Source organism: Dermacentor variabilis, chromosome 9 (genome assembly GCF_050947875.1).
Source record: "Dermacentor variabilis isolate Ectoservices chromosome 9, ASM5094787v1, whole genome shotgun sequence".
Taxonomy (NCBI): Eukaryota; Metazoa; Arthropoda; class Arachnida; order Ixodida; family Ixodidae; genus Dermacentor; species Dermacentor variabilis.
Window position 1 is genome coordinate 126,507,027 of NC_134576.1, and position 15,000 is coordinate 126,522,026.

The 15,000-nt window shown below is 45.7% G+C and overlaps 1 protein-coding gene across 2 annotated transcripts in view; it reads left to right on the forward strand.

Moving 5' to 3' along the window:
* bma (SCY1-like protein bma) overlaps positions 1 to 15,000 on the forward strand; it is a 141,315-nt gene that overhangs the window by 35,930 nt on the left and 90,385 nt on the right. For both annotated transcript variants that reach the window (XM_075669279.1, XM_075669280.1), the window contains exon 3: positions 1,058 to 1,218. In XM_075669279.1, coding sequence (XP_075525394.1) covers positions 1,058 to 1,218 — 161 coding nt within the window. The remainder of the gene's footprint in view (positions 1 to 1,057; positions 1,219 to 15,000) is intronic.

The following is a 15,000-nucleotide window of genomic DNA, read 5'->3' on the forward strand; positions in this document are numbered from 1 at the left end:
TCGCTCTTGTGTTGGAGCGCCTCTCACACAAAACTTCACGTCTTCATTGTAGATAAGCATATATAGTAACCTTGCGCCATAATATCCAGTCCAATTTTGCGCCACCGTATCTCCGTTTGTCTGTATGTCATGTACTATTGCAACCACCCTCATTCGGAAGCAACGTGCTTCTTTAATAAAATAAATATTGTCCACCAAAATGTATCTGAGTTCCGGGGCTCGATAATATTTGCATTGTTGGTCTAAAAATTACGGTGTGCCAGTTATTAAATTTGTTATTTTGGAAATTAACACAGTTTATTATTATAGTTACATGTAATCCATGTACTCGACCCTTTGCAGAGTTCAGAAAATGTTTGCATTAGTGATGTGTCAATATGCATATGCTCGTAACCATTTTTCGAAACTGACTTGTTTCATTATTATTGTCCAAGGCAGTCCATATAATATATCGCCAATATTATCGATGCCCTTCATTAGGACAAGTGGCTGGTCAACTGAGACGAAAACCGTTTCGGATTTTCGGTAGTGTTGATATGTATATGAGAGCTGACTTTATGTTCCCGTGAGTTATGTGACGTCAGTTGCAATTGCCCTTAGTGTATTTATGTACGCTAAGTTTACCTTCTAGGGTGTTTGTGTGATCTGATTTGTGAATCGGTCTTTCAAGCATTTATGTTGGATAACTTTATCTTCTAGTGTGTTTTGTGGGATTTACAACGTGAGATGTTCCTAGTACACTTAGGTCACATTCATTCGTTCCTGTTACTACCTCTTTTATCTGTGTTTTTCTTTACTAGTCCGTGCCGGATTTCGCCTTTAGTGTACATTTGTTGCATGTATGTAAAAGAGTACGCGGTGCCTTCTAAAGGCTCTGAAACCTTCTAATTATCAAGTATTAGCATAAAATAAAGGACGAAAGAGACCGAATGAGCCGCCGTACGCAAGGCACCAAAGCGTGCAGACATGTGAGTGATGCTGGACATGTCGCTGCCCTTGTTGCAAGTCGTCGCCTTCGCACGACCTGCGTGCTCATCGCGGCCGCCGCCCGTTGCAGGAGGCCTCGGTGTTCGTGTTCGAGAAGCGCGTCGCCGAGAAGCTGCACAAGCCCAAGCGCAAGGAGACCGTGACCGAGATCCTTCGCTTCAGTGTGAGGCAGCTGGATCGCTTCAAGCACCCCAAATTGCTCACCATCTACCACCCCATCGAGGAGGCCAGGTCAGTGGGCTTTCGCTTAGCCGGCGGAGCCAATATGGGCTCGAGGTAACGTTGGAGAATCGCGGTGTACTGAATCGCGCGGAATCCGGGATTGGCTCGTGAAACTTACAGAACGAACAACGCCGTTACGGGAGCAAATACTCCCCCCCCCCCTCCGCCAACACACCAAAAGAAAAAAACAGCGTAAGCTGTCAAAACGCATTCTTAAATGACGCCGAGTGGCTTGTACACATCAGGAGCGCCATAAAACTTTGCTGTAGACATCGTAACAAGGCGAGGAAAGAGAGAGAAAAAAGGATACATAGAAAGGCGGGGAAGAGGCAAGGAAAGATGGCCGCAGGCTGTTCCGACATAAGGATACATAGAAAGGCGGGGAAGAGGCAAGGAAAGATGGCCGCAGGCTGTTCCGACATTGCACTAACAGCGAGATTGACTCACGCACCATGGAGCGGGGTTCTCGATAGCTAGAACTGCGGGTGCAGATTTCGTGTTGTCGCGTTCAGGGACCGTTAAGTCTCTGCTTCACGCTTTGATTTTGCGCTCGTAACGGGCGTCGGAGAGGTAGCGGAACAAAATGAAGTTAGGGTGCATTATACCCACACTAAGCAGCTCTTGCGGTGAACATTTTGTCGTTGCGTGTCCGTTCTTTCCGTTAGAGTGAACGCCTAACTTTGCGTGCGTCTTCCCTAACGCTGAAAATATTTGCACAGTGTTGTAGCTAGTTGCATAGCGTCGTACTGTAAGCATTTGTTGCCGCTCTTACTTTGGCAATGTGTACGTAGTATTCGAGAAATAGAAAAGTAAAAAAAAAAATCCCTAGCATCCACTCGTTCCATCAGTAGAAGTCGTTCAGGAGCGGATAAGTACCGCCGCCGTTTTGCTTTGTGTTAATAAAATAGGTAAAGGCAGTTTATTCATATCGTCTTACAGTGGCGCCGACAACCCTTTTTCGCGTGGCAATACAAAAAAAAAGTAGTGTCATGACATATTCTGAAGAAGCACTTGATATCGCACAAGAGAGAGAGAGAGAGCAAATGATAACTGAAAGGTAGGGAGGTTAACCAGGACTGAGCCCGGTTGGCTACCCTACACTGGGGAAAGGGAAACGAGGACGGAAAGATTAAAGAAAGAAGAGAAAGTCTACCGGGGATATCGTTCAGTCACTTAGTCCGGATCACAGACGCTGACTCAATCCTGTATCTTTCAAATATCGCAGCAGTTCTTTTGTGGCCTTTTGTAGCTGCGATATGCGAGGCCATGGTCCCAAGATCTTGGTCAAGGTGAACGGTTTTATATCTAACTGGTTGAGAGCTGTGCAGAGATCTTGTCTTTCATTTTAAAATGATGGGCAGTAGCACAGTAGATGGTCTATAGTTTCTTCGACACCGCAGGCATTGCACTCGGCGCTATCAGCCATTCCAATTAAAAACGTATATGCATTCGTGAATGCGACGCCCAAGCGTAAGCGGCACAGCATTGTTTCCTCATTACGCGGAAGCCCTGGTAATAGCCGCAGTTACATAGATGGATCGAGGGAATGCAATCGATGTTGAGTGAAATCAGGTGTGTGCCACTTCTCCAATGTCATACGGTGCGCTAGCTTGCCTAAGTGTTGGGCTGCGTCAGTACGCGATAAAGGTATATCGCACAATATTGTTTCCACAGCGGCTATACCTGCGTAAAACGGCTGAAGTTGAATACAAAAAAAAATGCCAAGATTCATTTCTCTTTCTTTTTGGTTCTTTGCATGTTTGGGAACATTTTAGCGTGTAGCGATATGTCCTTTCGAAACGACGACAGACAAGTAGATCAGTCTGTGAGCGTCGAGATTTCCAGTGCTTCCAGCGTCATGTTTACGTGCTTGTGGCGACCAAAACTTGATCTGAAGAAAGAGCGCGACCGTCGTCGCAATTGAGCCCAGTAAGCCGGCAGCGAGGAGTTCCGGTTATGAAAAAAAATGCCGTCTCGCGCGTATAACGTGAAGCAGAGACATCACATGCTGCAAATTTTCCACTCTTTCCTCCAGTATCGCTTAGACTAAGCATTCCAAGATGCGCGCGACCAATCTGCATTCGATAATAAGAACACGTTCTTCAATGTCGACTCGGGCGAACGTCGCTTTCGTTTGCAGGCAAGATGCATAACTTATCGAGCCTAACTCATACTCCTGCTGGCGTTGCATTTGCGGAATATTCAAAGGCAGGGAACTGCGCAGAAGTCCCTGTTCTTCCGCGACGCAGTGCAATTTTTTTTTTACATCACATGAAGGCACAAGAGCGTCGAGTAAGTTGGTTTGGGAGAACTCTGTCTCCAGTTAAAGATTCATGGCAAAGCACTTGGCGCTAGATGAGAAATTTCTACCATTCTGAGCGGAACAAAAGCTTCCAGTTGCGTTATGCATTATAACCTTACGTATCAGCGTTTCTTCCTTCGCATTTCCTGAGCGGCAATGTTTCGCTTCGCTCGAGACGTCAAAGGAGACGCTGGGCGCTGCAGGGCTGAGGTAAGAGCGCTGGTTATATATTACTGCGTAACTCGCTGTTGCAATCGCCTTTCCGCTTGCTCATCCTCCGCTCTCTATGAACGACGCAAGAAAAGCAAACAGTGCCTTCAATTTACCGCCCTCCCGGTGCTTCATTCGTGATCAAGAAGACGTATGCCGGATTTTTTTCGTTTGTCTCTTTCTTTTACGTACCGTAGTTTTCGGCGTCGGTGACTGACGTCACTCATGAAAGCCCTCCGGTTAACCCGATGAACGTCAGAGAACGTCAGAGCGCTGTTCATTGAAAGAAAGAAAACAAAAATCGAACGCTTCCTGCCTCAACCGTTTCCTTCGTTTTTACCACCCGTTTTCGTGGTACACTCAGTACTACCTACAAACGCTCGCATAAGGTTCACGAGAGCAAAGCGCGTTCGAGATTGTATGTGCTGGCAAGCTTTTGGGGGATTCGACCTTTCCTGGGGGGGGGGGGGGCGCACCCTCTTTTCCCGAATATCAATACGCCGCGCCGCCAGCGCAAGAAGTGCGCGAGATGAACTATTGCTCTGGGCCGAGCCCACCGATCCCTATACCCGAGCTGTGTGCTCGTCCCCGTAATTGCAGAATGAACGGAACGGGCTTGGGCCGCCTCGTTCTTCCCTTCTTGCCCCATTTCTTTCCCATCCTTTCTTTTCGTCATTAGGGTAACCTCCCTCATTTCCTTCGCCACCGTTCCCTCCTATAATCCCTCCTTTCCCGACACATCGAGAAGGCTTTCATTTCTCCGACGCTGTCATCCTTTATTACGTTCTCCGCTCTTCCTCTGTAGTGTTTGTGCGGGACGTCTGTATGAAAGCCCTTCTGGGCGATCTCTTCGTGATTCTTGTTCCTTCTTTTCCCCCGGATGGCCGCGTTCTGTTTTTTTCTTTTTCGTTTCTTGCTTTTGTTTTGCACATCACTTCGTTCTTCGTCGCCGCAGCCGTTGCTGTCGAGACGTCATTTCCGAGCTGAGATGATGTGAGGAGCCGAGTAGAAGAAACACACAAAAAAAGAGAGAACGAAAGACGTAAAAAAAAAGAAAGACCGAGTATTTATTTTGTACCACGGAGCGCAGCCACGACTCTCCCGGAAAAGGAGATTCTCTGGGCGTACGTTGACGCAGGAAAGTGGGACATCCGACAGACGAAGGTGACGGCCAAGCCCTTGAGGCAGGCACACGCGCTTGGTCACGCGCGTGCCCCAGCGTCTGAGGATGCAAGATGGCGCCTGCGCACGCGCGTAGAAATCAGCACGAACAAACAGAGCAGCTCGAATGCTTGTTATCTCCGCTGTTTGACTCGGACAGTCGCCCCCGAAACGTTCGCCTATATAACAGCACACTTGGTACCTGAGGATGTGCTTTCGTCGAAACTTCGGCTATAGGAACTGACGTGTACACCGTGTCTCATGCGTCGTAGAATTGGTTGATATCGAGTAATGTCGTTCATGAGAGAAGCTAAAAGTGCGTATAACGCCTAAGCTTTAGTGCATAAAAACAACGTGGGGAATCTCTTCCTGCTTGGACTTCGTGGCGTTTGGGTTTTGGGAACCCTTCCGTACCTAGCTGTATTTGTTCCTAGCCCAAGTATACACCAACTCGCCCAGAAAGAAGGTTTAATGTTGTTCCCAGTGGCTATGGTGTTGCGGTCCTTACCTCAAGGTCGAGGTTTCGGTCCTGGCTGCGGCGGCCGCATTTCGATGGCGTCGAAATGCAGAAACGTTCGTGTAATTAGATTTAGGAGCTTGTTAAAATATCCAGTTGGTTAAAATTGCACCCGGAGTGGCCTTGGCTCCTAATCTGATCCTGCTTCTCACTTGCATTTTTCCTAAATGTGATTCGAAGGTTCTTTTTTTTTTTCATGTTATAAAGCCTCATTCCTGCACATTGCAGAAGAAAGAAAAAAAATGCGGCAGAGCCCATCTTACGATGACAGTCGACGGTACTGCGTTAGCATCAAATCAATTTAGCGACAAAACGCGTTGCAATCGTCGGAATGAGTTTCGTATGAGGCGTGAACTGCAGCGGCACTAATCTTTCGCGTTCCCCTAAGAACACTTAGTGTCATTCAGAACTGGCGCCGCGAAGCCTGCGCACGGCTTCCGAAATGCACAAAACTAACCAAATAATACGCATACGCGCATACATACATAGCAGCTGTAAAGGGCGTGAAGGAGCCCAAGAATGCGAACGCATTAAAATAAAATGGCGCAGTTGTTCATTTTTTGAACCGCCACGACAGACCGCGTTTGAAAGGTTTGCGTACAAACTTGGCCTGTGTGTCGCTGGCGGGGCTTGGGAGAACCAGCGAGCCAAATTATTTTGTTGTTTCGTGTTTTTTTTTTCTCGACAGAGACATTTGTCGTTTGCGCGGCACCAAACCCTTAACACCTTTTCCCACCCCAAGTCTCTCCTGCCCATATTGATGCCACGCACGTTGTTCTGCCGAGATTCGACTCCGCAGCCGGAATCAAAGTGACACCGTGTCGAACAGCCTCCACTATTATCAACTGCCTGGGCTAGTTCGCCGTGCGGCTGATTACGCGCTCCATGCAGAGACGCCAAGTACAGCAGCTGCACGTAATTACGGTTTCACCGGTAGTGGGTTCTCAATATACACCGCAAGGTGTTTGAACCCGCCACCTCCCATATTCGAAGGAAGAAGCGTTCATCGCATCTTGTCACGAAGCTGGTTATCACTTCATAGTCCGTGTTGGTATATGTACCTGTCGGCCACGTCATTGCGTCGTAGATTGCGGCAACGTGAATGCAGTAGTAGAAATGATGCGTGAGCGTTGCAGCAAGAACAGTAGGTTGCGGTAGGTACAGTGATTGTATAAGTGGGATGATCGGACGCAACGTGTGCTTTTTTGAATACCGTTTTCATTTTATACCGAATTGAATTATTAGGGCACTTCAAGCACTTTCCGCGTGCTGTCTGCATGTGCGGCATTCTGCATTTGTGCCTGCGTCTCTACCGTTTTCCCGCCAACTTGGATCACTGTGTAGTATATGGTATAGTGGCTCACGGCATCGCGCGGCTGTGATCAGGGCACCGGGTCCAAAAGCGATCGTCGGGCCAACTTGGATCACATGTATCTGACATTACATATGTGCTGTTTCCGCGCCAAGCTATCTTACTGCGCACGTGCTACTACTTCTATACGGCATGCCGTTGAATGAAGCTCGTTCAGCCCAACTTGGACTGCTGGGTACGTGAGGCTAGGTATGCGCCACACATCTATGAACCTCTTTAATGCCAGTTTGGGTCGCCGGGTATGTGCGACTGGGTGCGTACCGCTCTTCAATGAACCCCTTTAATGCAAACTTGTGTCATGTTACGTGCCGTAGGGTGTGTCCCTCTTGAATGAACCTTCAACGCTTGCCGCACACTCAGTGGCGCACGGAAAAATCCGACAGGAGAGTTTCATATCTCTTCTTGTGAAATTCTTTTTGCCGGATATGTCTGTGCGCCCAAGGCTGTCAGAATAATCACATAGTTTTCAACTACGTCTTTTGTCATCGAAAGTGTTGTTAGAGCTCCGTTGTCGTCCTCTGTAAACTTTTGTAAGGCGCTAAAGGTGAGGGTGTAACTCGTGCCACAAGAAAACACCCTTACGGGTGTAAACATTTTCACAGTGTAAAGGCGCAGCAAATACACCCATTGCCCTTGGTTGACGACCGAGGGAATACCTTGGAAGACCAGGCCAACGCTATGGCGAACACTTGGAGTGTGTATCGAGCTCCGCGCATCACTCACAATCACTCCTCAAATATAAACAAGTAGCTGAACTTAAGTCACTGGATCGTAAATGGTGACCGAATGAACCATACAACCGCCCTTTTAATATTGTTGAGCTGAGAGCTACTTTGAGCGCCTGTAGAAAGTCTGCACCGGACTGTGACAGAGTGATGTATGACATGATTAAAGACCTACAGACCGACACATAGATGACACTTCTTGGACTTTTGAACTCTATTTGGGCTGCCGGATATCTGCCACCCTCATGGACGGAGGCTATTGTTATTCCCATCTTGAAGCTTGGTAAAGACCCTTCTTCGGCGGCGGGTCGCCGTCCGATAGCTCTCACAAGTTGCCTGTGTAAGCTTCCTGAAAAAAATGATTAATCGTTGACTTATACATTTCCTTGAACTGAACAATATGCTTGATCCCCATCAGTGTGGTTTCAGAGAAGGGCGGCCCACAACTGATCATCTATTGCCATTGAAGGAAATATCCATGACGCATTTGTACTTAAACATTTTTTAAATCGATATTCCTCGATATAGAGAAGGCATATGATACTCCATGGCGTCACGGAATCTTGCGAGACTTGTCAGGAATGGGCATCCCTGGAAATATGATAAACATAATAGAAGGATATTTGTCCAATCTTACCTTCCGGGATAAAACAGGCAATGTATTGTCGCGACCATTCATACAAGACAATGGTGCACCCCAAGGAGGCATGCTTAGCTGCACACTCTTTATCGTGAAGATGAACACGCTTCGTGCTTCATTACCGCCAGCTTTTTTTTATTCCGTCTACGTAGGCGGCATAGAAATAGGTTTCGAATCCAGCAACCTCGCAGTCTGCGAGAGGCAAGTACAACAGGGCGTGAACAAGGTGTCCAAACGGGCAGACGAAAACGGATTTAAAGTGAACTCGCACAAAAGCTATTGTGTGCTTTTCCGATGGAAGAAAGAGATCATTGCAGATCCCACTACCGAAATGTATGGGCAACAAATGCCTGTGAACAAAGAGCACAAGTTTTTATGCATTATACTTGACTCTAAATTAACTTTCATTCCACACATAAAATAACTCAAGGAGAAATGCTCAAAAACAATTAACCTATTGCAAATTTTATCCAACACAACATAGAGCAGCGACAGGAAGTGTTTAATGAGACTTTACAAGATTCGATTACAATTGGACTATGGTGCCATGGTATTTAACTCTGCCGCACGGAGCATGCTACAGATGCTAGGTCCCGTCCACCATCTAGATATCAACCTGGCCACAGGCATTTTCAGAAGTCCTATTGAAAGTTTATACGTAGAATCACATGAATGGTCACTCCATCTTCAGAGAGCATACATCAGCCCAACGTATTTTCTCAAAGTTCGCTCTAATCATCAACATACGTGTTCTAATGCCTTTAGCGGTATCACATGCGCTACACTTTTTCGTAATCATCCCTCTGTAAAACAGCCTTTTTCACTGCGTGGGAATGAGCTTAGCATTGAAATGGTTGCCCCACTCCTCGAACATCGCTTAAGGCCTCCAGCTAAGCAGCTACCGCCTTAGGAATGACAGCTGATAGAATGTGCTATAAATTTTCAGGAAGTTACAAAGCATGCCCCAGACCTTGAAATCCGAATGAATTTCCTTAAACTCCACACGAAGCACTCGTGCCCAGAGTTTTACACAGATGCGTCTGAGTCACGTGCCGGGGTATCTTATGCAGCTGTCGGTCCATCCTTCTCGCAATTCGGCGTACTGCACCCGGAAACAATTATCCTTATGGCTGAGGCCTATGCACTGCTGTCAATTGTGAAGCATGTAAGGAAATCAAAACAAAACAATTATATTTAAAGACTCCCTAAGCGTCGCAAAAGCCTTGAATTCACTCTGTAAACGCAAAAACCCTGTACTTACTGAGCTGCATGCCGTTCTGTGTAGAGCGTATATATATAACCAGCATGTCATTGCATGCTGGCTACCTGGCCATAGAGGCATCGAAGGTAATGTACGAGCGGACGGAATGGCTACATCAATTACATCGCAAGCTGTTAATTCTGCCGCTGCTATCCCCGTCACAGATCTGAAGCCTTTCCCACGAAAGAAAGAAACTGCGAAGCCACTGGCAACGCTTGTGGGATGCAGAAACACATAATAAACTTCACGTGATTAAACCACAGTTAGGTCTCTGGCACCCCGCAACAGAACATAGGGAACTGAGCTCCTATTCTGTCGTCTCAGAATAGGAAACAAACAAGGCACCCATAATTTTCTACTTACTGGAAATGAAGCTCCAACTTGTGGTAGATGCGGGGAAAGAAGAAAAAGAAAGATACAGTACAAGATTCATGGATTTCAATATAGATACGACATCAGAGTGTAAGATTACTTACAAGTTGAATTACTGAAGTGTCCGGAACAATTAGAAAAAAAATTGTTAGAGATCACCACCTCCTGAGACGACCGGCAACGCAATTCAAAATAAATCAGAAGAAAATAGTAAAAATATCACAGTACAAAATTCATGGATTTCCTTATAGATACGATATAAGAGCATAAGTTTTCTTTCAAGTTGGGTTATTGAAGTCTCTGGAATAATTAAATTAATTAGAAATCACTCAGACGACGGAGGACGAAACTTAAAGTAAATCAGAAAAATAGAAAAAAGGTACAGTACAAAATTCATGGGTTTTACTATAGATATATTATCAGAGCGTAAGTTTAGCTACAAGTTGTGTTACTGAAAGGTCTGGAATAATTATAATTAATTAGAAATATCACTGTTTCCCGCACACTAAAGCACAGTATCGTAGTATCGTATACTTTAGAAACTCGTAATCGTTCGCATGCTCCTCCTAGTTCGTTTGGTGCGCTGCGTTCGCCTAGAATTAACCTAAAGAACACCAACACCGAGCTGCGAGTGCCACTAAAAGTCACCAAAGTGAAACATTAGGGCCGCTTACCATTTTTTGAAGCAGGGATGTCTATGTGACAACCAAAATTTTTTTGGTGCAAAGGCGCCCTAATTTCTGAAGAGCGTTGAACTGAGAATGGGGTTCGGATTCATGAGCCCACAGTTACAACATTTTACTCGAAATACTGCTGTTTATGAAATCTGGTGCACTTAAATCAATGCGAAAATGGAGGCGAATGCCCGCACAATATGGTAAATTTAAAAAGAAAGGACATTTCCATACGTAAAGTTTGCTTCTCCTTTCAAAAACATTAAAGGCAGCGGTGCACCCTTTACAGAAGCAGATAAGCGCCGGTATGTAGGACCTGTGACCCGTGATTTAAGGGGGTGGAAGTGGTATTCACCACTGTGTCGTTGACGTGATTTCGTGGCAGTGTGACACCTTGATGGAAGAAATGAAGCCACAGGAGAACTGGCTGCAACAGAAAAGGATACAAAGAACATGTCATGCTATATATTTCTTTTGCGGGTGGGGCAATACGTCACACAGGATCGCAAGCAGAAATCCTAAGGATACTTTTCATGCCCTTTTCATCCATTCAGGGAGCATTAGTCGCAATACAGACGTAAACGGGAAAAAATGATCTACGCAACTTGCGAAGTTTGTTAAAATTTACTGACATCTTTGGAAATGAATGTGTTCGGCTTCTTCCGTTCTCTCGTATAACGCCGGTATTAACAGTAATGTCCGCCTTGTTTCAGAATTTTATTGCATATTCATATTTAAAGGAGTGGAAAGGCCTTCGTGCCATTTGCCAGCTATCATATAAAGAACCTGTATTTCTTGATTCATGGGGTTTAATGTCGTGGAGCAACCAGTTGGATCAGCAAAGACGCCATTATGCTACGTTCAAATTCAATTACGACCACCTGAAGTTCTGCAACGGAAAGAAGAGTACGATGCATTGATGGGAATGCACACAGTGTGCTTATTAACGCATGCTCCTTTTATTTACATATTATGATCTTCTTTTGTTCATTATTGTGCGCCATTGAAAACTTTGTACGTAACTCTAGAATTAACATTAAAAACTTCAACGGGCCGCAAGAAATGTGCAGTGTGACAAGATGTCACTCGTTTGGTCTTGGGTATACAACAGCGAGATGAATAATCGAATTCTGCTTTGGTTTCATGGAACGCTTGCTGTATATATCGGGCAGCAAGAGAGCCAGGAGCATTCGTTTCTTTCATAAGAAGGAATGGAATGTAACGAATGGATGGGCAAGAATATATGGACCGCATCAATAGATGCATTCGTTCGTATTACTTTCTACCTTTCTGCGCTCCTTCGATTGCGACATCCAGAAACCTTGCACACCACCGTAGAATACCTTTCATTTCTTTGGAAACCTAAATCGTCTTTGGCCTCCAACGACGCATAGAATACGCCTATCAATTTTCTTGCCTCCTATGACATTTGCTCCTTCGGTGAATCTTGCTTCTTACCGTCATTGCGAAAGCCGCGCTCCGATGCATCTATTCTGATCAATATCGGCAGCGAATTCTTCAAATGGCTTGCGGCGGCCAGCAGTTTCGAAAGCCAGCGCTTGAATGTTAGTGCTGTTTTTGTGGAGCGGTATGCGCTCCCTGCTCGCTCACTTTTGCTTCGCGCTACGCAGCCTTCACCTGCACGTAGGCACCTGGATATTCAGCCAGCCTAGTTCACCGTATTACTAGCCAGCCAGGCTACGGAACCGAACAAGTTTTGAGAAGTTTTTGGTAATGTGAATACCAAAGTGAGAATTAAAAAAAAGAAAGGTGCGCCCGAAAGGCGTAGTGTCGGCTCAATTAAAAAGCGTCTCAGAACATTACCATCAATCTTCTCTTATTGAAAAAAAAAACACTCATAGTCTTTAACCTGCCAAGCTTTCTTTTAGTTTCTTGTATGACCTTCTTTTTGCGTTGACAAAGTGGTTGTAGAACCGGCAATATATACGGTGCTCATCTTCAGCTGATGTTTCTGGTTTTGATGCTGTAAAGCAATAATTCCGTATTGAACCAGCACCTGCCCCGGAAGTTGGAGAGGCACCCATTATGTGAGTACTTAGACGGCATTTCTTTTTCTCTTAGGTTTGGAACTTTTGATTAATGTCCTGGACCTTGAAGCTCTATAATAGAATCTGACAATCACCAGAGCGCCCTAAATAATTTACTGTTAGATCTCCCCAACGTCCAGTTTCTCACTTTCATTTACCAGGAGCTGCTTCTGTCATAATGTCACTACAGAAAGAGTTGACGGGGAAGTAGGACGTCACCACGTTTTTGTGTAATGACCACGCAGTGGTAGCAGAGTCGCAGAAGAGTGAGCGAGCTAGAGCGAGTGTCCAAACAGGGTGATGTCCTGCTCCCACGTGGCCCATTTTTTGTTGCGACATCACGGCACATAATCCTCCTGAGGAAACGAAACAGAAACACGACTCTCAGAAAAGTTGTTGCAGTGAATCATCTAGAGCGCTGTGAGGGTTACCATTATTCGTTTCTTCTATGGCTTCGAAGTCAATGACCTCCTTTTAACCCATTAACTACTCAGGACGAGTGAACTCGTCATGTCAAAGGTAGCGCTACCTTGTAATCCTGGCACATTAATAAATATTACAATGTTTTTTTCGGTTTTAAGCACAAGAATGAAAACTCAAAAGTTTCGCGTATTTGCCTCCGTTAACGTCGCCGCCCCATGCCATGTTTTGTTCGGTTCCGTCCAACTAGCCGATAAGGCTCGCAAGCATCGCGGCAGCTACGAAAATATTTGAAGCGTTCGTTCATTCGTAAATAAAAGAGAGGGTGAACAAAAAATTTATCCCTCATTCCAAAAAAGAATGCTACAGAGAGAGGAAATTACAACGGTAAAAAGAGTTTTTAAGCGTGAAAATAGGTTGCTGCCACCTTCAAAAGCGACTAATGATATATTTGCTCACTTTAATAACCGAATGACTCAAATCAGTGCAGGACTAGTGCGTACCCGATGTGCTTTGAATGTCGAGATTAGGACTTGGAGTTTCAGTGGCTATGGCGTGGCGCTGCTGACCTACTGGTTTCGGGTGCGATCCTGGCCGAGGCGGCCGCACTGAAATGTTGGCGTAGTGCAAAACTCTCGTGTACTTAGATTTAGGTGCACGTTAAAAAAAGAAAGCTACGAGTTAAAAAGAAGAATTCGGAGTCACTCACTAACACGTGCCTCATAATCGGATCGTCGCGTCACCACATAAAACCCAAGAATTTGAGGTTTAGATATATAAAGTACAATAAAAAAACGCTAAGGGTTTCTCAGTACCAACCAACGCCATTGTTGCGTACAAAAAGAAAAGTTTATCGGGTATTTGTTTTCAGTTCACTGATTACAATTCTTACAGCTTGTTAGATGCTGGGCCGAAGAAAGAGTTCAGATGCCTCTCCTAGGCTATATTTAGGTCTGTTCGGACACCGCAGCTGATATGCGCTTTATGTTGTAGTTGAACGTTTTCTTCAGTAAATTATTCTTTTCATTACCGGTTATAGGATTACCGAGAAATAAGATACCCCACTTCACGCCTCACTCGCTTCAGGAAATCAAACAGAATACGCAAGTTAGAGTGCCTTGGGAAACACTTCCCATATTTCTTTGTTCTTTACAGAGTGCCGAAGAAAATTTTAGATTGGAACACGTGCTCAGATCGAAACGTTCTTCAAGGCGAACGAGAATATCGCGCCTGCGGCGGTGGATTTTAATCGGAATCGACTCGAAACAGACAATCGTTTCAGAAAGAAAGAAAAAAAGCGAAGTATGAATACTAAAGAGATGGCGTGCGGCCTTAGCCTGGGAAGGTTTAGGTGGTACAACCTCCAATGCAGGGTAGCGGAGAGCGAGTGAGAAAAGAAGGTGAGCGAGGGGACAGTAGGGGTTGGTTGGAGAAAGGTTGGGGGGGTGGAGGCGGGGTCTTGCTTGCCGAACCCATTTCTCAATCTCGCTTCTCGCGCTCTCTGCGTCGAACATCAGAGATGGAAGCAGCGCCGGATGGGAACACGAAAGAAGGAAAGGAAAAAAAAGAAACAGGAAAGGAAAGGGAGAGGAGATGAGGACTGGCGCTAGGCGGATGCCGAAGAAGAAAAGCGGGGAAAGGAAAAAAAAACGATTCTACGAGCGAATGCAGGAGGCTGTACTTCGGGACAAGGTCGGTCGGTGGGCGCAGCAGACGTTCCGTTCCCACCGAAAAAAAAAGGGGGAGAGGGGTTCATCGTGTGCGAGGTTATTACGAAGCACTTCCTCTCCGTCCGCCTGCCCAAGCGCAGACAGACGGGTGTGCTAAGCACACACACACACATTATTGCACGCGCAAAGCAACATATACACTCTTACAAACGCACATTACAACACACACACACACACGCAGATACACACATACTCACGCGCACACGCTGGAACATTCACATACACTGGCAAAGGTTGTTCTGGTGATGTTGCGAGGAAGGGGTGGGATGGGGCGGGGGGCAAGATGTGATGCCATTTCTTACAACCTAACTTGTTTGTTAATATTATTTGCGTGCCTCCGCAGCTACAAGTAGTTTGCC